Source organism: Pristiophorus japonicus, chromosome 4 (assembly GCF_044704955.1).
Source record: "Pristiophorus japonicus isolate sPriJap1 chromosome 4, sPriJap1.hap1, whole genome shotgun sequence".
NCBI classification, from domain to species: Eukaryota; Metazoa; Chordata; class Chondrichthyes; family Pristiophoridae; genus Pristiophorus; species Pristiophorus japonicus.
Window position 1 is genome coordinate 131,368,020 of NC_091980.1, and position 23,510 is coordinate 131,391,529.

Consider the following 23,510-nt stretch of genomic DNA (forward strand, 5'->3'; position numbering starts at 1 on the left):
GAGTGTTTTAGGAGCCTCGAGTCAGACATACGGACGATGTGGCCCGTCCCGCGGAGCTGATCAATTGTGGTCAATGCTTCGATGCTGGGGATGTTGGCCTGAGCGAGGACACTGATGTTGATGTGCCTATCTTGCCAATGCATTTGCAGAATCTTGCACTTTCAACGGTGGTGGTACTTCTCCAGTGTTTTGAGATGCCTGCTGTACATAGTCCATGTCTCTGAGCCAAAAAGAATGGCGGTTATTACCACTGCTCTGTAGACCATGAGCCTGGTGCTGGGTTTGAGGTCCTGGTCTTGAAACACTCTCTTCCTCAGGCAACCGAAGGCTGCACTGAAGGCGGTGTTGGACCTCGTCGTCGATGTCTGCCCTTGTTGACAGGAGGCATTGGGGAGACCAAATGTAGATTGGGTGGCCGCTTTGCAAAACACCTCTGTTCAGTCTGCAAACTTCCGGTCGCCTGTCACTTTAATTCTCCGCTCCCCTCACACTCTGACCTCTCTGTCATCGGCCTCTTACACTGTTCCAACAAAGCTCAACATAATCTCCTCAGCTTTCTATTAGGCTCGTTATAGCCTTCTGGACTCAGCATCGAGTTCAACAATTTCAGACTAAAACCTCTGTCCATTTCCTTTTTAGCTGTTGATGATCCTGCTGCACCCATTTACACCTCTTCTGGACCCATCTTTTGTTCCTTTACTTGTCCCATTACCTTCTCCATTTGCTTTGTACTTTCATACCTTTTGTCCATCCCCCTTCTTCCAATTACTTGATTGGTGCTCTGAGAGGCTGCAACTTCTGATTGGGTATTGAGGACTGTCACTCATCCTGCAGGCTGCCACACCCTGGGTTGTCCAGCAGTATAAATACAGGAGTTTGAGGTTGGCTATATTTGAGTTTGTTGCTTTCACAAAATTTTGATTTGTAAAACGGAATAAAGATGGCTTCTCAAGTGTGTCAGAACTACTACCAGGACTGTGAGGATGCTGTCAACAAGCAGATCAACATGGAGCTCTATTCCTCCTATGTTTAGCTCTCTATGTGAGTTTTGCATTTTAGACCACTTCACAATGGAGTCTATGGGCCCAAGTTTCGGCCTCAGTTGCTCCTGATTTTTTGGAGCAACTGGTGTAGAACGGAGTATCTTAGAAATTCAAATTCTCGGCATTTAGTTTGCTCCAGTTCTAGTCAGTTAGAACAGTTTCACTTTGGAACAGAATATTTTTTTCAAAAGAGGGCGTGTCTGGCCACTTACGCCTGTTTTCAAAGTTTCGGCAGTGAAAACTAACTCCAAACTAACTTAGAATAGAGTAAGTGAAGATTTTTGTACGCTCGAAAAAACCTTGTCTACACTTTAGAAAATCAGGCGTAGGTTACAAATTAGGCGTAGGGAACGAGGTGGGGGGGGGGGGGGAAAGGAAGTCATTAAATTCTACAATCAATCCTTAGTTATACTTATACAAATATTATACAAATAAATCCAACCTGAATAAAAATTTATAAGCAAAGAAAAGATTAAATAAACCATGTTCCTACCTGAAGCACAGCAGCCTTCGAGCTGCTGTGCTTCAGGCAGGCCTTTCATGTTGGAGATAGGCAGGGATGTGGCGTCAGTGTCTCGACGGTAGCCCCAACAGCGGCAGCAAGCAGCCTTCGAGCTGAGCTGCTGTGCTGCAGGCAGGCTTCATTCTGTTAGTGACTGGCCGGCAGCCGAAGAATCAACACCGGACGCACGCAGCTTTTCAAGGGGGTTAAGGCCATTCGGCCATGGGATAGTGGCTGGCCGGCAGCTGAAGGATCAACACCGGACGCACGCAGCTTTTCAAGGGGGTTAAGGCCATTCGGCCATGGGATAGTGGCTGGCCGGCAGCCGAAGGATCAACACCGGACGCACGCAGCTTTTCAAGGGGGTAGAGGCCAATCGGCCACGCTTTAGGGGCGGTGTCAGTGGCTCGACGGCAGCCGAAGATACAGCACCGGACCGACGTGAGGCCATTTGGTCATGGGATAGCAGCGGCGTCAGTGGCTGGCCGGCAGCCGAAGAATCAACACAGGACACACGTAGCTTTTCAAGGGGGTTGAGGCCATTCGGCCACGCTTTAGGGGCGACGTCAGTGGCTCCAGTCCTTTTAAAAATGGCCGAGTGCCAATGTTTGTTTGACACGGCGCGCACGCTCCAACGCGCACACACAGGGTTGCCGGCACCACGTTGGCTCATTCAAATTGGACTCGCCCCCCCACTACTTACAGAATCGGCGCGAGTGTTTGGCTCCGCCCCCCGCTGTGAAGAGCGCGCCGCGCCAAGCACAGATCAAGCTCCGAGGAGCCGGAGAATATCGAAGTTTTTTTCTAGCGCACTTTTAGGCGTGAAGAACAGACGTCCAGCTCGGAGGTGCGCCGTTTTCGGCGCGGACCGAAACTTGGGGCCTATGTAATGTGAATTTACTAAATTCTGTGCTGCATCCAGCCCACCTATTCTGAGTATCTTAAATCTTTGACTCTCATTTCTGGGCTCTTTTGAGCTTGTTGTTGAAGTTTATTCCGAATAATTCCTAAATTCTGCATTCAATGCATGGAATTCAGAATTTGTATACTCATTCTAAATCACTTCATGGACTTTCTCTACCTTGCCTTTTGCAATGAGGGATGTAATGAAATTTAGTCAGGCCATTTAGGAGGGAAGTCGGGAAGTATTCTTTCCTACAAGAGTGTTGGAAATCTGGACCTCTCTCTCTCTCTCTCTCTCTCTCTCTCACAGACTTGCTTCCACGCTTAAAATGAGTCCTTGGGTGGCTGAACAGTCCAATACGAGAACCACAGACTCAGGTGGGAAACATAGTTGTTGAGGGAAAGAGTGGGTGGCACTAGTTTGCCGCACGCTTTTTTGGTTGCCTGCTCTTGGTGGTGAGACTCGTGGTACTCAGCGCCCTCCCGGATGCACTTCTTCCGCTTGGGGTGATCTCTGGCCAGGGATTCCCAGGTGTCAGTGCTTATGTTACAATTTTTCAAGGAGGCTTTGAGGGTGTCCCTGTAATGTTTCCTCTGCGCACGTTTGGCTCGTTTGCCATTAAGGAGTTCCATGTTCAGTAAAGTTTTGAACCCTTGAAAGAAAGCAAAATATTGAGGTTGAAGTTATGTGCTGTGCAAATGATGATTGGTCTGTGACATAATCTTCTGATCTCTCCACAGTCCTTCTTCTTTGACCAGGATGATGGAGTTCTTCAAAGAGCATTCAGGTGAGCATGTTGAGAAACTGATGAAATTCCAGAATTGACGTGGTGGCTGAATCATTTTGGCAGACATCAAGGTTTGGTTCAATAAAAGTGGCCTTCTGACTGGCTCCCCTTCGACTGAATGTTCCCAATACGTGCTAAAGCAATTATTTCCAATTTACAGCACACAGGCCATTTGGCCAAGCTGGTCTTTGTTGGTGTTTATACTCCACATGAGCCTCCTCCCATTTTGCTTTATCTTGGCCTGTCAGCATATCATTCTATTCTCTTCTCCCCATGCACTTGCATTGAATCCCTTTAAATACATCTCTGCAAAACATCCAGTGGTTGTAATAGCTTCATGGCAATTTTGTATTCTAACAAATCAGTTCATAGTAAAGTCGACTTTTGATTGAACCCCAATTTCCTTTAATACATTCTAATGTTTGTTTAATCCATTGTAAGTGAACTGTTAGAACTTTCTTTCCAGAAACCAGAGCAGGATGAGTGGAGCAATGGTCTAGAGGTGATGCAGAGAGCTCTGCAGATGAAAAATGTGAACCAGAGTCTGCTGGATCTGCACAAACACTCCACTGAGCACTGATCCTCATGTAAGTTGTTAATGATTTAATGTGGGCTTTTGGGTAAGTTGGAGGTTGTAAACCTTGCTGTGCTTTTAAAAGATCTCCATGTGTTGGTGTCTCTTTTTGTTTGGGGAGTAGTGAGAAGGGACGGGGGAAGTTTGCCTACTGTGGACAGTGACTAGTCAGTGTCCGAGTGATCCCAGGATCTGAGCACCTATTGTGCAGTAAGTTTAATCTCAATTGCACCACTTGACTATCCTCCAGTTGAAGAGGATTATGATCCAGATTCTCAAGGGACAGTTGACATTCCTTGATATCTGCTGCTGAACATAACTAGTTTCTCTCTTTCAGTTGTGTGACTTCCTGGAGACCCACTACTTGGATGAACAAGTGAAGATGATCAAGAAGCTTGGAGATCACATCACCAACCTGAAGAGACTGGGAGCCCCTCAGAATGGCATGGGAGAGTACCTGTTTGACAAGCACACCCGAGGGGATAGTGACAAAACTGACTGATGGGTTCAAGCTTATTGTATTTGTATAATTAGGACCCCCCATCCTGTGGGGAATGATGGCTTCTGACTTTGTACAAAGAGCTATGATGCAAAATGTAACATAACTGTAAATAAACTGTTCAACATTGGACTGGGTTTTGTCATCTTGTATGTGAGTGGTTGCTTATCTTTCAATTAACATAACCAGAATTACACTGACCTGTGCAACAGTGTAATGGGATTCAGTCTAATCAAATTTGCTTTTCCTCTGATGTATATCGATGTATTGAGTTTGATATTCAGACATGTGTTGCAAGGCCGAAAATGTTCAAGGTGTGTGCAGATCATTAACAACCCCATTTGAGGGACAAAGCATGGTCAGAGGTAGGTTTTAGGGAATGTATTAAATAGGTTTAGAGAGGGAATGCCAAAGCTTGCGACCTAAGCAGTGGAATTAAAAATACCTGTTTCCACTAGTGAACATTCTCATGGCCCTTATATAAAGGAAAATTCAATAACAAAATACAAGTTGCTATAACATGGGTTAAACAGTGGCAGCATATTCCAGTAAATCAGAGTTTCACCATTTTGGTCTAGTGAAGAAAGTGACCTGGGTTAGTATCCTACTTCAGTGTATAAACCCTGGAATTAGCAGTTTGTATTCAGTATTTGCTGCAGATCCTGTTCTGTTATTACTGCAGATTGCTCTGTAACTGAACTCACCACTGCTGTTGTAGAATTTCTGTTCAGCTTTGTAGGCAGAGCTCCAATTAATGTACAGACCAACAATGAGTGATTTGAATGCTGGGGACTACAATTGGATGAGGAGGGAAAGCAACAGGTGGCATCAGCTTACTGTCACGGCTTCATTGGTTAGTGTGGATACCCAAGTGTGGTGGTTCGGGGACACATTCTCTTCCGCCTGCTTCCCATCCTGATCGAATAACTTGCTAACATGATCTATGCTCACAAGAATAAGGTATTGGAGGATTACCTGTGCAACTGGACTTGAACAAAATATAATCCTTTTGGAAGGGAGAGTAAATGTGTTTCTTTAAATGCACAAAGCAAAAGGCCCAAGATTTTAAACACACAGCACTGGAAAATCATTTGTCCCATCCTGGGCCCCAATGCCAAATACCTGAATTTATCAACCCAATGTATCCAGTTGTATTTGCTCGCAATGTGCATTTCATACCAAATAGCAATTATCCTGTCCAAATGCCAGTGGATCTCCATTTCTTTACTTCACCCCTGTGAATGGATTCAAATGTCAATGCTGAACTCCAAGCCTTCGTCAACACCCTCACCGAGGCGTAAGAAAGCAAAGGCCTTGCACTAAACATCTGGAGGACAAAGGTCTTCCACCAACCTGACCCCGCCACGCAGCACTTTACCCGGTCATCAAAATCCACGGCGCGGCCTTGGACACATTTTCCATATCTCGGGAAACTACTGTCAGCAAGGGCAGACATCGATGACGAGGTCCAACATCGCCTTCGGTCGCCTGAAAAATGGAATGTTCAAAACTGGCACCAAGCTTATGATCTATAGGGCAATAGTGATAACCGCCCTCCTTTATGGCAAACAGCTCAAAATACTTGAGAAGTACCACCAGCACTGCATCCGCAAGATCATGCAAATCCATTTGGAGCAAAGACGCACCAACGTTTGTGTTCTCGCTTAGGCCAACATCCCCCGCATCAAAGCACTGATCACGCTCGATCAGCTCCGTTGGGCAGGTCACATCGTCCACATGCCCAACACGAGACTCCAAAAGCAAGCGCTCCTTGGAGTTTCATCACAGCAGGTAAGCTCGAGGTGGGCAGAGGAAGGAGTGCAGCAGCATAGAGTGGCATTCGTGAGTTTGGTAAGTGGGTGAGTTATAAGGGCAAGTGGGGGTGGTAGATGCTGTTTTGTCTTATTTTTCCTGCCAGTGCTGACAGTAGAGCAGCTGAGAAGGAGCACGAGAGTAGGAGACGGAGGCCCAGAGACCGGCCCAACCAACTGCAGACAAAGATAGAGGGGTGCAAAATCGAGAGGTGATGTCACAGCCAAGCTGGTAAGTGGTTGGCTGTTCAACTGATAAATATAACTCTCTTTTAGACTGACTTTTAGATTGGTTTAATTGGCAGTGAAGTAGCTGTTTCATGTTTAAGTGAATTTTAGTAAGTAAATTAATTTAAGGGTTAAGTCATGGCAGGAGAGCTCGGACCCATGTCATGCTCCTCCTGTGCTATGTGGGAAATCAGGGACACTTCTAGTGTCCCTGACTACTATGTGTGCAGGAAGTGTGTCCAGCTGCAGCTCTTGACAGACCGCATGGCGGCACTGGAGCTGCGGATGGACTCACTCTGGAGCATGCACGATGCTGAGAATGTTGTGGATAGCACATTTACTGAGTTGGTCACACCGCAGGTAATGGTTAGAACAGATAGTGAATGGATGACCAAGAGACAAGGCAAGAACAGGAAGGTAGTGCAGGAGTCCCCTGCAGTCATCTCCTTCCAGATATACAGTTTTGGATACTGTTGGGGGAGATGACTTACCAGGGGAAGGCACCAGCAGCCAGGTTCATGGTACCATGGGTGGCTCTGCTGCACAGAAGGGCTGGAAAAAGAGTGGGAGAGCTATAGTGATAGGGGACTCTATTGTAAGGGGAATAGATAGGAGTTTCTGCGGCTGCAACCGAGACTCCAGGATGGTATGTTGCCTCCCTGGTGCAAGGGTCAAGGATGTCTCGGAGCGGCTGCACAGCATTCTGGAGAGGGAGGGTGAACAGCCAACGATATAGGTAAGAAGCAGGAAGAGGTCCTACAAGCTGAATTTAGGGAGCTTGAGTTAAATTAAAAAGTAGTATCTCAAAGGTAGTAATCTCTGGATTGCTACCAGTGCCACGTGCTAATCAGGATAGTTAGAATAAATACGTGGCTTGAGCAGTGGTGCAAGAGCGAGGGATTCAAATTCCTGGGGCATTGGAACCAGTTCTGGGGAAAGTGGGACCTGTACAAAAGGGACAGTTTGCACTTGGGCAGGACTGGAACTGATGTGCTGGGGGTAACATTTGCTTCTGCAGTTCGGGAGTGTTTAAACTAATATGGCAGGGGGATGGGAACCTATGCAGCGAGACCGGGAAAAGTAATATGGAGTAATATCAGAAACAGATGTTAGAAAGGTAAAAAGCAATAGTGGAAGGCCGAGTAAAAAAAGGCAAGAAACAAAAAGGGCCACAATACATCATAATTCTAAAAGGACAAAGGGTGTTAAAAAAAAATAAGCCTGAAGGCTTTGTGTCTTAATGCAAGGAGTATCCGTAATAAGGTGGATGAATTAACTGTGCAAATAGATGTTAACAGATATGATGTGATTGGGATTACAGAGACATGGCTCCAGGATGATCAGGGCTGGGAACTCAACATCCAAGGGTATTCAACATTCAACATTCAGGAAGGATACAATAAAAGGAAAAGGAGGTGGTGTAGCATTGCTGGTTACAGAGGAGATTAATGCCATAGTTAGGAAGGACAGTAGCTTGGATGATGTGGAATCTATATGGGTAGAGCTGCAGCACACCAAAGGGCAAAAAACGTTAGTGGGAGTTGTGTACAGACCTCCAAACAGTAGTAGTGATGTTGAGGAGGGCATCAAACAGGAAATTAGGGGTGCATGCAATAAAGGTGCAGCAGTTATCATGTGTGACTTTAATATGCATATAGATTGGGCTAACCAAACTGGAAGCAATACGGTGGAGGAGGATTTCCTGGAGTGCATAAGGGATGGTTTTCTCGACCAATATGTCGAGGAACCAACTAGAGGGGAGGCCATCTTAGCCTAGGTGTTGTGTAATGAGAGAGGATTAATTAGCAATCTCGTTGTGTGAGGCCCCTTGGGGAAGAGTGACCATAATATGGTGGAATTCTACATTAGGATGGAGAATGAAACAGTTAATTCAGAGACCATGGTCCAGAACTTAAAGAACGGTAACTTTGAAGGTATGAGGCGTGAATTGGCTAGGATAGATTGGCGAATATTACTTAAGGTGTTGACAGTGGATGGGCAATGGCAGACCTTTAGAGACCGCATGGATGAACTACAACAATTGTACATCCCTGTATGGCGCAAAAATAAAAAAGCGAAGGTGGCTCAACCGTGGCTATCACGGGAAATCAGCGATAGTCTTAAAGCTAAGGAGGTGGCATACAAATTGGCCAGAAATAGCAGCGAACCCGGGGAATGGGAGAAATTTAGAACTCAGCAGAGGAGGACAAAAAGTTTGATTAGGGCAGGGAAAATAGTGTACAAGAGGAAACTTGCAGGGAACAGAAAGACGGACTGCAAAAGCTTCTATAGATATGTAAAGAGAAAAAGGTTAGTAAAGACAAACATAGGTCCCCTGCAGTCAGAATCAGGGGAAGTTATAATGGGGAACAAAGAAATGGTAGACCAATTGAACAAGTACTTTGGTTCGGTATTCAATAAGGAGGACACAAACAACCTTCCGGATATAAAAGGGGTCAGAGGTCTTGTAAGAAGGAGGAACTGAGGGAAATCCTTATTAGTCAGGAAATTGTGTTGGGGAAATTGATGGGATTGCAGGGCGATAAATCCCCAGGGCCTGATGGTCTGCATCCCAGAGTACTTAAGGAGGTGGCCTTGGAAATAGCGGATGCATTGACAGTCATTTTCCAACATTCCATAGTCTCTGGATCAGTTCCTATGGAGTGGAAGATAGCCAATGAAACCCCACTTTTTAAAAAAGGATGGAGAGAGAAAACGGGGAATTATAGACTGGTCAGCCTGACATCGGTAGTGGGTAAAATGATGGAATCAATTTTAAAGGATATCACAGCAGCGCATTTGGAAAGAGGTGATATGATAGGTCCAAGTCAGCATGATTTGTGAAAGGGAAATCATGCTTGACAAATCTTCTGGAATTTTTTGAGGATGTTTCCAATAGAGTGGACAAGGGGGAACCAGTTGGTGTGGTGTATTTGGACTTTCAAAAGGCTTTCGACAAGTTCCCACACAAGAGAATAATGTGCAAAGTTAAAGCACATGGGATTGGGGGTCGTGTGCTATATGTGGATTGAGAACTGGTTGGCAGATAGGAAGCAAAGTGTAGGAGTAAATGGGTACTTTTCAGAATGGCAGGCAGTTACTAGTGGGGTACCGCAAGGTTCTGTGCTGGGGCCCCAGCTGTTTACATTGTACATTAATGATTTAGACGAGGGGATTAAATGTAGTATCTCCAAATTTGCGGATAACGCTAAGTTGGGTGGCAGTGTGAGCTGCGAGGAGGATGCTATGAGGCTGCAGAGTGACTTGGATAGGTTAGGTGAGTGGGCAAATGCTTGGCAGATGATGTATAATGCGGATAAATGTGAGGTTTATCCACTTTGGTGGTAAAAACAGAGCGATAGACTTATCTGAATGGTGACAGATTAGGAAAAGGGGAGGTGCAATGAGACCTGGGTGTCATGGTACATCAGTCATTGAAGGTTGGCATGCAGGTACAGCAGGCGGTAAAGAAATCAAATGGCATGTTGGCCTTCATAGCTAGGAGATTTGAGTATGGGAGCAGGGAGGTGTTATTACAGTTGTTACAGGGCCTTGGTGAGGCCACACCTGGAGTATTGTGTACAATTTTGGTCTCCTAACTTGAGGAAGGACATTCTTGCTATTGAGGGAGTGCAGCGAAGGTTCACCAGACTGATTCCCAGGGTGGCGGGACTGATATATCGAGAAAGACTGGATCAATTGGGCTTGTATTCACTGGAGTTCAGAAGAATGAGAGGGGATCTCATAGAAACGTTTAAAATTCTGATGGGATTAGACAGGTTAGATGCAGGAAGAATGTTCCCAATGTTGGGGAAGTCCAGAACCAGGGGTCACAGTCTAAGGATAAGGGGTAAACCATTTAGGACCGAGATGAGGAGAAACTTCATCACGCAGAAAGTGGTGAACCTGTGGAATTCTCCACCACAGAAAGTTGTTGAGGCCAATTCAATAAATATATTAAAAAAGGAGTTAGATGTAGTCCTTACTACTAGGGGGAACAAGGGGTATGGTGAGAAAGCAGGAATGGGGTACTGACGTTGCATGTTCAGCCATGAACTCATTGAATGGCGGTGCAGGCTAGAAGGGCCGAATGGCCTAATCCTGCACCTATTTTCTATGTTTCTAACACTTCAAGGACACCCTCAAAGCCTCCTTGACAAAGTGCAACATCCCCACCGATACCTGGGAGTCCCTGGCCCAAAACCACACAAAGTGGAGGAACAGCATGCAGGACATCGCTGAGCACCTCGAGTCTCATCGCTGAGAGCAAGCAGAAACCAAGCACAGACAGCAGAAGGAGCATGTGTCAACCCAGGCTCCCCGCTTTTCTTCAACCACTGTCTGCCCTACATTGGTCTCTTCAGCCACCTGAGAACTCACTTTTAGAGTGGAAGCAAGTCATCCTCGTTTTTGACTCTGGATCATTAGTCCAGGCCTCTAGATTACTTACTTAAGAACAGATGAAATAAGAACAGGGGTAGGTCATTTGGCTCCTTGAGTCTGCTCCACCATTCAATAAGATCATGGCTGATCTAATGATGGCCTCAACTCCACTTACCTGCCCTCTTCCCATAACCCTTGACTCCCTTATCGTTCAGAAATCTGTTGATCTCCACCTTGCATATATTCAGGCTACCGAAATATGGGAAGTGGTCCACGTTGTCCAGGGTCGCACCATGGATGTTGATGACATGGGGGGCAATGCTGTGCAGTGAGGATAGCATATCTTGGGAGCCTCCTATCATCAAGAGCAGGCATTGACGATGAGATCCGACACTGCCTCCAGTGTGCCAGTGCAGTCTTCAGCCACCTGAGGAAAAGAGTGTTTGAAGACCGAGCCCTCAGAACTGCCACCAATCTCATGGTCTACAGGGCTGTAGTAATATCCGCCCTCCTGTATGGCTTAGAGACATGGACCATATACAATAGATACCTCAAGTCGCTGGAGGCATACCACCAACGATGTCTCTGCAAGATCCTACAAATCCCCTGGGAGGACAGGTGCACCAACATTAGCATCCTCGACCAGGCCAACATCCCCAGTATTGAAGTACTGACTAAACATGATCAGCTCCGCTGGACAGGCCACGTAGTTCGCATGACAGATACGAGACTCCCAAAGCAAGTGGTCTACTCGGAACTCCTTAATGGCAAACGAGCCAATGGTGGGCAGCAGAAGCATGACAAGGACACCCACAAAGCATCCCTGATAAAGTGCAACATCTCCACTGACCTCTGGGAGTCCCTGGCCAAAGACCGCCCTAAGTGGAGGAAGTGCATCCGTGTGGGCGCTGAGCCCCTTGTGCCTCATCGCCCAAAGCATGCAGAAATCAAGCGCTGGCAGCGGAAAGAGCGTGCGGCAAACCTGTCCCACCCACCCCTTCCCTCAATGACTATCTGTCCCACCTGTGACAGAGTCTGTGGTTCTCGTATTGGACTGTTCAGCCACCAAAGAACTCATTATAAGAGTGGAAGCAAGTCGTCCTCGATTCTGAGGGACTGCCTATGATGATGATGATTATGACATATATTCAGTGACCCAGTCTCCACAGATCTGTGGGGGAGAGAATTCGAAAGATTCACAACCCTCTGAGAGAAGAAATTCTTCCTCATTTCGGTTTTAAATGGGCATCTTCTTATTCTGAATCTATGCCCCCTAGGTCTCGATTTCACCCCGTGAGGGAAAACATCCTCTCTGAATTGACCCTGTCAAGACACCTCAGAATCTTATTTGTTTCAATAAGATCACCTTTCAATCTTTTAAACTCCAATGAGTATAGGCCCAACCTGCTTATCCTTTCTCCATGTGACAACACCTTCATCTCAAGAATCAACCTCATGGACCTTCTCTGAACTGCCTCCATTGTAAGTATGTCCCTCCTTAAATAAGGAGACCAAAGCTGTATGTAGTACTCCAGGTGTGGTCTCACCAACGTCCTGTACAGTTGTAGCAGGACTTGCTTACTTTTATACACCGTGCCCTTTGAAATCAAGGATAACATTCCATTTGCTTTCCTAATTAAATACTGTACATGCATACTAACGTTTTGAGTTTCATGTACAAGGACCCCCAGATCCCTCTGTACTGCAGCATTTTGTAATCCTCACTATTTAAAAAGAATTTGCTTTATGATTTATCCTACCTATTTATCCAATAGCATCACCACTATTCTACCCCATAGATACGCTATTGGGCCTGGGGCTGGAACCCCTCCCACGCCACCTCATGGTTGAAACATAGAAACATAGAAAATAGGTGCAGGAGTAGGCCATTCGGCCCTTCGAGCCTGCACCACCATTCATTAAGATCATGGCTGATCATTCCCTCAGTATCCCTTTCCTGCTTTATCTCCATACCCCTTGATCCCCTTAGCCTAAGGGCCATATCTAATTTCTTCTTGAATATATCCAATGAACTGGCATCAACAACTCTCTGCGGCAGGGAATTCCATAGGTTAACAATTCCCTGAGTGAAGAAGTTTCTCCTCATCTCAATCCTAAATGGCCTGCCCCTTATCCTAAGACGATGTCCCCTGGTTCTTGACTTCCCCAACATTGGGAACATTCTTCCTACATCTAACCTGTCCAGTCCCGTCAGAATCTTATATGTTTCTATGAGATCCTCTCTCATCCTTCTAAACTCCAGTGAATAAAGGCCCAGTTGATCCAGTCTCTCCTCATATGACAGCCCAGCCATCCCTGGAATCAGTCTGGTGAACCTTCGCTGCACTCCCTCAGTAGCAAGCATGTCTTTCCTCATATTAGGAGGCCAAAGCTGAACACAATATTCCAGGTGAGACCTCACTAAGGCCCTGTACATCTGCAGTAAGACCTCCCTGCTCATATACGCAAATCCCCTAGCTATGAAGGCCAACATACCATTTTCCTCCTTCACCGCCTGCTGTACTTGCATGCCCACTTTCAGTGACTGATGAACCATGACACCCAGGTCTCGTTGCACCTCCCCTTTTCCGAATCTGCCGCCAGCCAGATAATATTCTGCCTTCGTGTTTTTGCCCCCAAAATGGATAACCTCCGATTTATCCATATTATACTGCATCTGCTATGCATTTGCCCACTCACCTAACCTGTCCAAGTCATCCTGCAGCCTCTTAGCATCCTCCTCACAGCTCACACCACCACCCAGTTTAGTGCCATCTGCAAACTTGGAGATATTACACTCAATTCCTTCATCTAAATCGTTAATGTATAAAGTAAAGAGCTGAGCTCCCAGCACTGAGCCCTGCGGCATTCCACTAGTCACTGCCTGCCATTCTGAAAAGGACCAGTTAATCCCGACTCTCTGCTTCCTGTCTGCCAGTTCTCTATCCACGTCAGTACATTACCCCCAATACCATGTGCTTTGATTTAGCACACCAAACTCTTGTGCGGAAACCTTGTCAAAAGCCTTTTGAAAATCCAAATACACCACATCCACTGGTTGTCCCTTGTCCACTCTGCTAGTTACATCCTCAAAAAACTCTAGAAGATTTTCAAGCATGATTTCCCTTTCATAAATCCATGCTGAATTGGTCCAGTCCTGTCACTGTTTTCCAAATGTGCTGCTATTTCATCCTTAATGATTGATTCCAACATTTTCCCCACTACTGATATCAGGCTAACCAGTCTGTAATTACACATTTTCTCTCTCACTCCTTTTTTAAAAAAGTGGTGTTACATTAGCCAGCCTCCAGTCCATAGGAACTGATCCAGAGTCAATACACTGTTGGAAACTGATCACCAATGCATCCACTTTTTCTATGGCCACTTCCTTAACTACTCTGGGATGCAGACTATCAGGCCCCGGGGATTTATCGGCCTTCAATTCCATCAATTTCCCCAACACAACTTCCCGCCTGATAAGGATATCCTTCAGTTCCTCCTTCTCACTAGACCTACTGTCCCCTAGTACATTCGGAAGGTTATTTATGTCTTTCTTCGTGAAGGCAGAACCGAAGTATTTGTTCAATTGGTCTGCCATTTCTTTGTTCCCCATTATGAATTCACCAGAATCTGACTGCAAGGGACTTACGTTTGTCTTCACTAATCGTTTTCTCTTCACATATTTATCGAAGCTTTTGCAGTCAATCTTTATGTTCCCTGCAAGCTTCCTTTCATATTCTATTTTCCCCCTCTTAATTAAACCCTTAGTCTTCCTCGGTTGAATTCTAAATTTCTCCCAGTCCTCAGGTTTGTGTTTTCGAGCCAATTTATATGCCTCTTCCTTGGCTTTAACACTATCCTTAATTTCCCTTGTTAGCCATGGTTGACCCACCTTCCCAGTTTTATTTTTACTCCAGATAGGGATGTACAATCGCTGAAGTTCATCCATGTGATCTTTAAATGTTTGCCATCGCTTATCCACCATCAACCCTTTAAGTATCCTTTGCCAGTCTATTCTATCAAATTAACGCCTCATACTGTCGAAGTTACCTTTCATTAAGTTCAGGACCCTAGTTTCCGATTTAACTGTGTCATTCTCCATCTTAATAAAGAATTCTATCATATTATGGTCACTCTTCCCCAAGGGGCCTCGCACAACAAGATTGCTAATTAGTCCTTTCTCATTACACATCATCCAGTCTAGGATGGCCAGCTCTTGAGTTGGTTCCTCGACATAGTCTAGAAAACCATCCCTAATACACTCCGGGAAATCCTCCTCCACCGCATTGCTACCAGTTTGGTGAGCCCAATCAATATGTAGATTAAAGTCGCCCATGATAACTGCTGTACCTTTATTGCACACATCCATTATTTCTTGTTTGATGCTGTCCCCAACCTCACTACTACTGTTTGGTGGTCTGTACACAACTCCCACTAGCGTTTTCTGCCTTTTGGAATTCTGCTGCTCCACCCATACCAATTCTACATCATCCAGGCTAATGTCCCTCCTTACTATTGCATTAATTTCCTCTTTAACCAGCAATGCCACTGCGCCTCCTTTTCCTTTCTGTCTATCATTCCTAAATGCTGGATACCCTTGGATTTTGAGTTCCCAGCCTTAGTCACCCTGGAGCCATGTCTCCGTGCTGCCAATTACATCATACCCATTAACTGCTATCTGCACAGTTAATTCGTCCACCTTATTCTGAATACCCCTCGCATTGAGGCACAGAGCCTTCAGGCTTGTCTTTTTAACACACTTTGCCCCTTTAGAATTTTGCTGTAATGTGGCCCTTTTTGTTTTTTGCCTTGGGTTTCTCTGCCCTCCACTTTTACTATTCTCCTTTCTATCCTTTACTTCTGACTCCATTTTATTTCCCTCTGTCTCCCTGCATAGGTTCCCATCCCCCTGCCATATTAGTTTAACTCCTCCCCAACAGCACTAGCAAATACTCCCCCAAGGACATTGGTTCCGGTCCTGCCCAGGTGCAGACTGTCCGGTTTGTACTGGTCCCACCTCCCCCAGAACCGGTTCCCTGCTGCACCATTGCTGAAGCCACGTATTCATCTGAGCTATCCTGCAATTCCTACTCTGACTAGCACATGACGCTGGTAGCAATCCTGAGATTACTACTTTTGACTAGTCTGCCAACACTCATTGTCTAGACTGCCACATGAATAAGGAATTGAGCAACCATTAAATGCATTAAATGCATTAAATGCTTAAAGGAAATTAAATAGATACTTCTCTGAAACTCTTCCCCCTGTTGTCCCCAACCATGCCTGTTGCATCAATTTATAACCCAATACCAACAGCTCCACCATAAATGTACCCATTTGTATTTCATCCTGTTGTGCATTTCAAACCAAATTGCAAATATCCTTTCCAAATCCTACTGGATCTCCATTTGTCCCCTTCTAGTCCATGAATGGATTCAAATGTTGTTGATGCTGGAGCTGCAATAATCCAGTGTTTACAAGTTAATTAAGGACTTTGCTGAGAACTGCACTGGGTGCAATTAAATTGTCTCGTTTAGTCCTTCCATGTTAATGTCATTTGTATTTGTTGTGGAATGTGTGCACCACTGGTAAGGCCAGCATTTACTGCCCATCACTAATTGTCCTTGAGAAGGTTGTGGTGAGCCGCCTTCTTGAACATTGCAGTCATTGTGGTGAAAGTACTCCCACAGTGCTGTTAGGGAGAGAAATCCATGGTTTTGACCCAGTGATGATGAAGGAATGGCGATATATTTCCAAGTCAGGATGGTGTGTAACTTGGAGGGGAAGTTGCAGTTGCTGGTGTTCCCATGTGCCTGCTGCCCTTGTCCTTCTATGGTAGAGCTCATGGGTTGGCAGGTGCTGCTGAAGAAACCTTGGTGAGTTGCTGCAGTGCATCTTGTAGATGGTACACACTGCAGCCATGGTACGCTGGTGGTGGAGGCAGTGAATCTTGAATGGCACCCAATCCACCTAATTCAAGTAGGCTACTTTGTCATGGATGGTGTTTAGCTTCTTGAGTTTTGTGGGAGCTGCACTCATCCAGGTAATTGGAGAGTGCTTCATCACACTTCTGACTTGTGCCTTGTAGATGGTGGAAAGACTTTGGGGAGTCAGGAGGAGAGACACGCCACAGAATTCCCAGCCTCTGACCCACTCTTGTTACCACAGTATTTATGTGACTGGTCCAGTTAAGTTTCTGGTCAATGGTGACTCCCAGGTGTTGATGATGTGCAATTCTGTGATGGTAATGCTCTTGAATGTTAAGGGCAGGTGGTTAGACTCTCGATTGTTGGAGATAGTCATTGCCTGAACCTTGTGTGGCGCAAATGTTACTTTACACTCATCAGCCCCACACTGAATGTCATCCAGGTGTTGCTGCATTTGAGCATGGACTGCTTCATTTTCTGAGGAGTTGCGAATGGATCTGAACACTGCAATCATAAGCAAACATCGCCACTTCTGACCTTATGAAGGAGGGATGTACATTAATGAAGCAGTTGAAGATGGTTGGGCCTAGGACACTGCCCTGTTGAACACCTGAAGTGATGTCCTGTGGCTGAGATAATTGACCTCCAATAACCACAACCATCTTCTGTGCTGCTAGGTATGACTCCAGCCTGTGGGGAGTTTGCCCCCTGATTCCCATTGACTTCAATTTTAACAGGACTCCTTGATGCCAAACATGTTCAAGTGCTGCCTTGATGTCAAGGACAGTCACTCTCCCCTCACCTGGAATTCAGCTCTTTTGTCCATGTTTGAACCAAAGCTGCAACGAGTTCTGCAGATGAATATTCCTGACCGAACCCAAACTGAGCATCTGTGAGCTGGTTATTGGTGAGTAAATCGCACTGATTAGCACAGTCTATGACACCTTGCATCACTTTGCTGATGATTGGGACTAGACTGAAAAATAAAAGAAAAGGGCCTTGTGAAATGTTTGTAGTGTCCCCCAGATCGGGGGGCACTTGATCGAATGTTTGTTTTGTTTACTCAAAAAGAATTGGGACTAGACAGATGGGGCGGTAATTGGCCAGATTTGCTTTGTCCTGATTTTTGTGGGCAGGATATACCTGGGCAGTTTTCCACTTTGTCGGGTGGATGTCAGTGTTGTAGCTGTATTGGAACAGCATGGCAAGAGGCAAGATTAGTTCTGGAGCACAAGTCTTCAGCATGACAACTGGAAGGTTGTCGGAGCCCATAGTCTTTTCTCTATCCAGTGCACTCAGCCGTTTCTTGATATCATGTGATGCGAATTGAATTGGCTGAAGACTGGCTTCTGTGATGCTGCGGACCTTAGGAGGAGGCTGAGATCAATCACGCATGAGGCAATTCTGGCTGAAGATGGTTGCAAACACTTCAGCCTTGTCTTTTGCACTGACGAGCTGGGCTCCTCCATCATTGAGGACGGGGCTATTCATGGAGCCTCCTCCTCCCGTTAGTAGTTTAATGGTCCACCACTATTCACGACTGGATGTGGCAGGACTGCAGAGCTTTGATCTGATCTGTTGATTGAGGGATTGCTTAGCTCTGTCTATAGGATGTTGCTTCTGTTGTTTAGCATGCAGTCCTGTGTTGCAGCTTCCCCAGGTTGGTACCTCTATTTAGGGACAACTGGTGCTGTTCTTGACATTCTCTTCTGCACTCCTCATTCAACCACCGTTGGTCTCTTGGCTTGATGGTAATGAGTGAACGATAGGCCAGGCCATGATGTTACAGATTGCGGTGCAATACAATTCTGCGGCTGCTGATAACCCACAGTGCCTCATGGATGCCCAATTTTGAGCTGCTGGATCTGTTCTGAATTTATCCCATTTAGCACGGTGGTAGTACCACACAGAATGATGGGTGGTGTCCTCAGTGTGAAAACGGAACTTTGTCTCCACATGGATTGTCTGGTGGTCACTGCTACCAATGCTGTAATGGACAGATGCATCTGCGACAGGTAGATTGGTGAGGACGACATCAAATATGTTTTTCCCTTCTGTTGGTTCTCTCACCACCTGTCGCAGGCCCAATCTGGCAGCTATGTCTCTCAGCTATGCCCATGCTTTACCTGAACTCATGAGACTTCATGTGATATGAAGTCAATGTTGAGGACTCCCAGGGCCACTCCTTCCTGATTGTATACCACTGTGTCACCACCTCTGGTGGGTCTGCCCTGCCGGTAGGACAGGACATACCCAGGGATGGTGATGGAGGAATCTGAGACATTGGCTGAAAGGTATGATTTTGTGAGTATGACTATGTCAGGCTGTTGCTTGACTCGTCTGTGGGACACCTCTCCCAATTTTGGCACGATTTCCCAGATGTTAGTGAGGAGGACTTTGCAGGATCGACTGGGCTGGGTGGGCCGTGGTCAATACCAGGGGCTCATCCTGTTTTATTCTTATTATTGTTTCTCATAGTGGTTTGTTAAAACTGAGTAGCTTGCTAGGCCGTTTCGGAGGGCAGTTAAGAGTCAACCACATTACTGTGGGTTTGGAGTCATATATAGGCCAGACCAGGTAAGGACGGCAGATTTCCTTCCCTAAAAGCCATTAGTGAACCAGTTGGGATTTTACAACAATCGGACAGCTCCCTGGTCAACATTACTGATACCAGCTTTTTAATTCCAGATTTTTATTTAATTAACTGAATTTAAATTCCCCAGCTGCTGTGATGGGACTTTTACTCATGTCTCTGAATCATTAGTCCAGGCCTCTGGATTACTAGTCCAGTAACATAACCACTATGCTTAGTTGTTACATCAAACCCACAGATACCTGCAGATGACCAACCCAAGGAACGATGGTGATCCTCATACACACACTGAACCATCCAGAACTATTAAAAAGACATTGACTCGCAAACAACAGAGGATTCAATGAACCTTTCAAGGTGGCCTTTAACTGGTCCAGAAAGAGCATGGTCGATGGGGTGTTCTCTCCATCTGCCTGTCTCTCTTCCGCTGCTATGTCCCTGCCCGGGTGTCCCTGGAGAGAAAGCATGCGGTGTCTGCCGGTATGCTGGAGGCTTTCTGTGAATGGTGGGCACCAGAGGGACTGGAGTGCAGCATGGATACAGGGAACTAAATTATAATTTGAAAAATATTTATGTTAGTTCTGTCACATTTAAATTTATTACTTATTCTGCTTTATAAAGTACTTGTGGTTTAAATTTTTCCCAATTGATTAGCCTGAATAATAGAGGATTCATTTAAACCTGTGATTCTGGATATTTGAACTGTGTTGGAGGAAAGTTAGGACAGTTGAGATACTCATTGAGTTGTCAGCCAATGATACTCATTCTTCAATGATCTGACTGGCTCTGGGATCCATCTTCCCTCCTCCCATTACTTGATTGGTGCTCTGAGAGGCTGCAACTTCTGATTGAGTATTGAGGATTGTCACTCATCATCTAGGATTATCCCTCAGTATAAATACAGGAGTTTGAGGTTGGTTAAATTTCAGTTTGTTGTTTCAAAAAATTTTTGATTTGTATTAAAGAATCAAGATGGCTTCTCAAGTGCATCAGAACTACCACCAGGACTGTGAGGATGCTGTCAACAAGCAGATCAACATGGAGCTCTATTCCTCCTTGATGGTGAGTTTTGCATTTCAGACCACTTCACAATGGAGACTATGTAATGTGAATTTACTAAATTCTGTGCTGTATCCAGCCCACCTATTCTGAGTATCTTGAATGACTCACTTTCCTGGGCTAGTTTGAGCTTATTGAAGTTTATTTGGAATATATTCTGCACTCAATCAAGGAATTCAGAATTTGTATCCTCCATTCTAAACCACTCCATGGAATTTCCAGACTTGCCTTTGCAATTAGGGGATGTAATTTTAAAATTAGAACTCGGACATTTTAGGGGGAAATCAAGAAGTATCCTTTTCCTGCACGTGTGGACGAAATTTGGAACACTTTGTTTCTGATTTCACCACCCTCCCCCACTCAAATAATTTAATAAAAACTGGTTTTGATGCTGTGCCAAGGTTATCTGGAATACTTTATTTCCCCCACCCACCTACCTCCTCAGGAAAATCAAGGTTTTGATGCTGGACTGTGGTTTTTTCATTGGGTAAGGGTATCAAAAGATTGTCTCCATAAAAAGTTGTACAAGCAACTCTCGCTTTATCCACACACGGATACAACGGGAAACTGTTGTAACGGTGTTTAAAATTCCATGTGTGCGCTCTGCCGACGTCACTTTGAAACGCTGATGTTCTTTTCCAATGTTGCCTGTTGAGCCTTCCTTTTTAAGCGCTCCACCCTGCCTCAGCTCCCGCTGCTCTTCGCACACAGGTTCATTGCCTCTCATAATTTATTAAAATGCCACTAACAATTACAGGAAGTAATCAACAAGGCTAATGCTCTTTAGATCTTGAGGACTAGAATTCAAGGATTAGAAGATACGCTACAGCTATTGGTTCGAGCACACCTGCAGTACTGTAAGCATTAACTGTAATGTCAACTTGCTCTAATGGAGAAATCGTTTACCCGGCATAGCCCAATCCCCAAGGGACCTGGATAATCAAGAGTTGCCTGTATCTACAAGTTCAGTGAGACTGTGAACCCTTGATAGAAAGAAAGCAAGCAAAATTGAGCTTGAAGTTATGTACTGTACACATGATGAAGGGTCTGCCATGCATTACCCAACTACTGTGCTGATCTCTCCATAGTCCTTCTACTTTGACCGGGATGATGTTGCCCTATGTCACTTTGCTGAGTTCTTCAAGGGGCAGTCACATGAGAACCTTGAGCATGCTGAGAAACTGATGGAATTCCAGAATCGGCGAGGAGGACGGATCATCTTGGCAGACATCAAGGTTGGATTCTATAAAGGAGTGGCCTTCTGTCTGCCTCCCCTTTGACTGATTGTTCCCAATATCTTCTAAAGCTATTGGTTCCCATTTACAGCACACAGGCCATTCGGCCAAGCTGCTCTTTGCTGGTGTTTATACTGTTATACTGCAACGAGTCTCCTCTCTCCTTGCTTCATCTCCCACCCACCCCCCACCCACCCCCTCCACTTCCTCAGCATATCGTTCTATTCCTTTCTCTCCATGCACTTGCCCAGATTCCCCTTACATACATCGACGCAATTTGCATTATCAATATGACTCCAGTGGTTGTGTTAGCTTAATGGCAATTTTATATTCTAACACACCGGTAATGGTGAAGTAGACTTTTGATTGCACCACTCATTTCTTTCAATACTTTCCAATATTTGTTTAATCTATTGTAAGTGAACTGTTAGAATTTTCTTTCTTTCCAGAAACCAGAACAGGATGAGTGGAGCAATGGTCTGGAGGCGATGCAGAGAGTTCTGCAGATGGAGAAGAATGCGAACCAGAGTCTGCTGGATCTGCACAAACTCTCCACTGGAAGCACTGACCCTCATGTAAGTTCTTAATGATTTAATGTGGGCTGTTGGGTAAGTTGGAGGTTGTGCTACCTTGGTGTCCTCCGGCATAATTAAAAGCTCTCCACGCCTAATAGCTTTGTGTTGGTGTCTCATCGGTCTGTATTTGGGTGCAGTGGGAAGGGACAGTGGAAGTTTGCCTACTGTGCACAGTGACCTGTAAATGTGTCCCAGTGATCCCAGGATCTGAGCATGTATTGTGCAGCAAGTTTAATCTAATGATGCAGTAATTCCATCATTCTCAATTGCACCACTTGACTATCCTCCAGTTCAAGAGGATTAAAATCCAAACTCCTGAAGGGGAAGCTGACATTCCTTGATATCTGCTGCTGGACATAACTAGTTTCCCTCTTTCAGTTGTGTGACTTCCTGGAGACCAACTACTTGGATGAACAAGTGAAGATAATCAAGAAGCTTGGAGATCACATCACCAACCTGAAGAGACTGGGAGCCCCTGAGAATGGCCTGGGAGAGTACCTGTTTGACAAGCACACCCTGGGGGAGAGTGACTCAACTGACTGACTGGATCACGCATATTGTGTTTAGTACTTGTATTTATATAATAGAGACCCCTGTCGTGTAGGGAATGATGGCTTGTGACTTTGTACAAAGAGCTGTGAGACCTGGGCTCTTGCTGCAAAATGTCACAAGTGTAAATAAACTGTTCAATTTGGACTGGGTTGTTTTCCTTCTATGGTTGATTAGTTATTTTTCAATTAATATAATATTAAATCAAACCAGAATTACACTGAGTTGGGCAACAGTGTTATGGAATTCAGTCCTATGAAAGTGGTATTTCCTCGAGTGTAATAACTATGTATTGAGTTGGATATTCAGACACCTGTTGCAAGGTCTAAAATTTTCAAATATAAATTCAGACCATTAACAGCCACACGTGATACTGACTGAGATAAAGCATGCTCACTGGTTTGTTTTAGGGAGTGCATTAAATGCGTTGAGAGGGATTGAGACAGTGGCATAAAAATACCTGTTCCCACTCGTGAACAATGTCTGTCGAAACAGAAATGACATCTTAATGCAACAAACTACAAATTGCTGTAAAATGTGTTAAATGCAGGGAATGTTTTCCACTAAATCAGAATTTCACCATTTCAGTCCAGTGAAGAAAAAGTCTTGGATTACCATCCTATTTTATAAGTGTATCGTTCCTGGAATTAGCTGCTGCAGATCCTGTTCATTTATTATTCTGTAACTGTACTGAGCATTGCTGTTGTCGATGTTTGTTAAGCTTTGTAGGCAGAGCAGCACCTCCTGTACAGACCAGCAATGTTTGAGTGTAGTGAACCCCGGGGACTGCAATTGGGTGAGGAGGGAAAGCAACAGGTGGCATCAGCTTATTGTCACAGCT

General features: G+C 45.2%; 1 protein-coding gene across 1 annotated transcript; it reads left to right on the forward strand.

Moving 5' to 3' along the window:
- Positions 1-940: 940 nt before the first annotated feature.
- On the forward strand, positions 941-22,663 carry LOC139262629 (ferritin, higher subunit-like). The gene is made up of 6 exons (XM_070877781.1): positions 941-1,027; positions 4,148-4,263; positions 20,217-20,313; positions 21,399-21,545; positions 21,995-22,120; positions 22,499-22,663. The coding sequence occupies exons 1-6, from the start codon at positions 941-943 to the stop codon at positions 22,661-22,663; spliced, it is 738 nt and encodes a 245-aa protein (XP_070733882.1).
- The last annotated feature ends 847 nt before the right edge of the window (positions 22,664-23,510 follow it).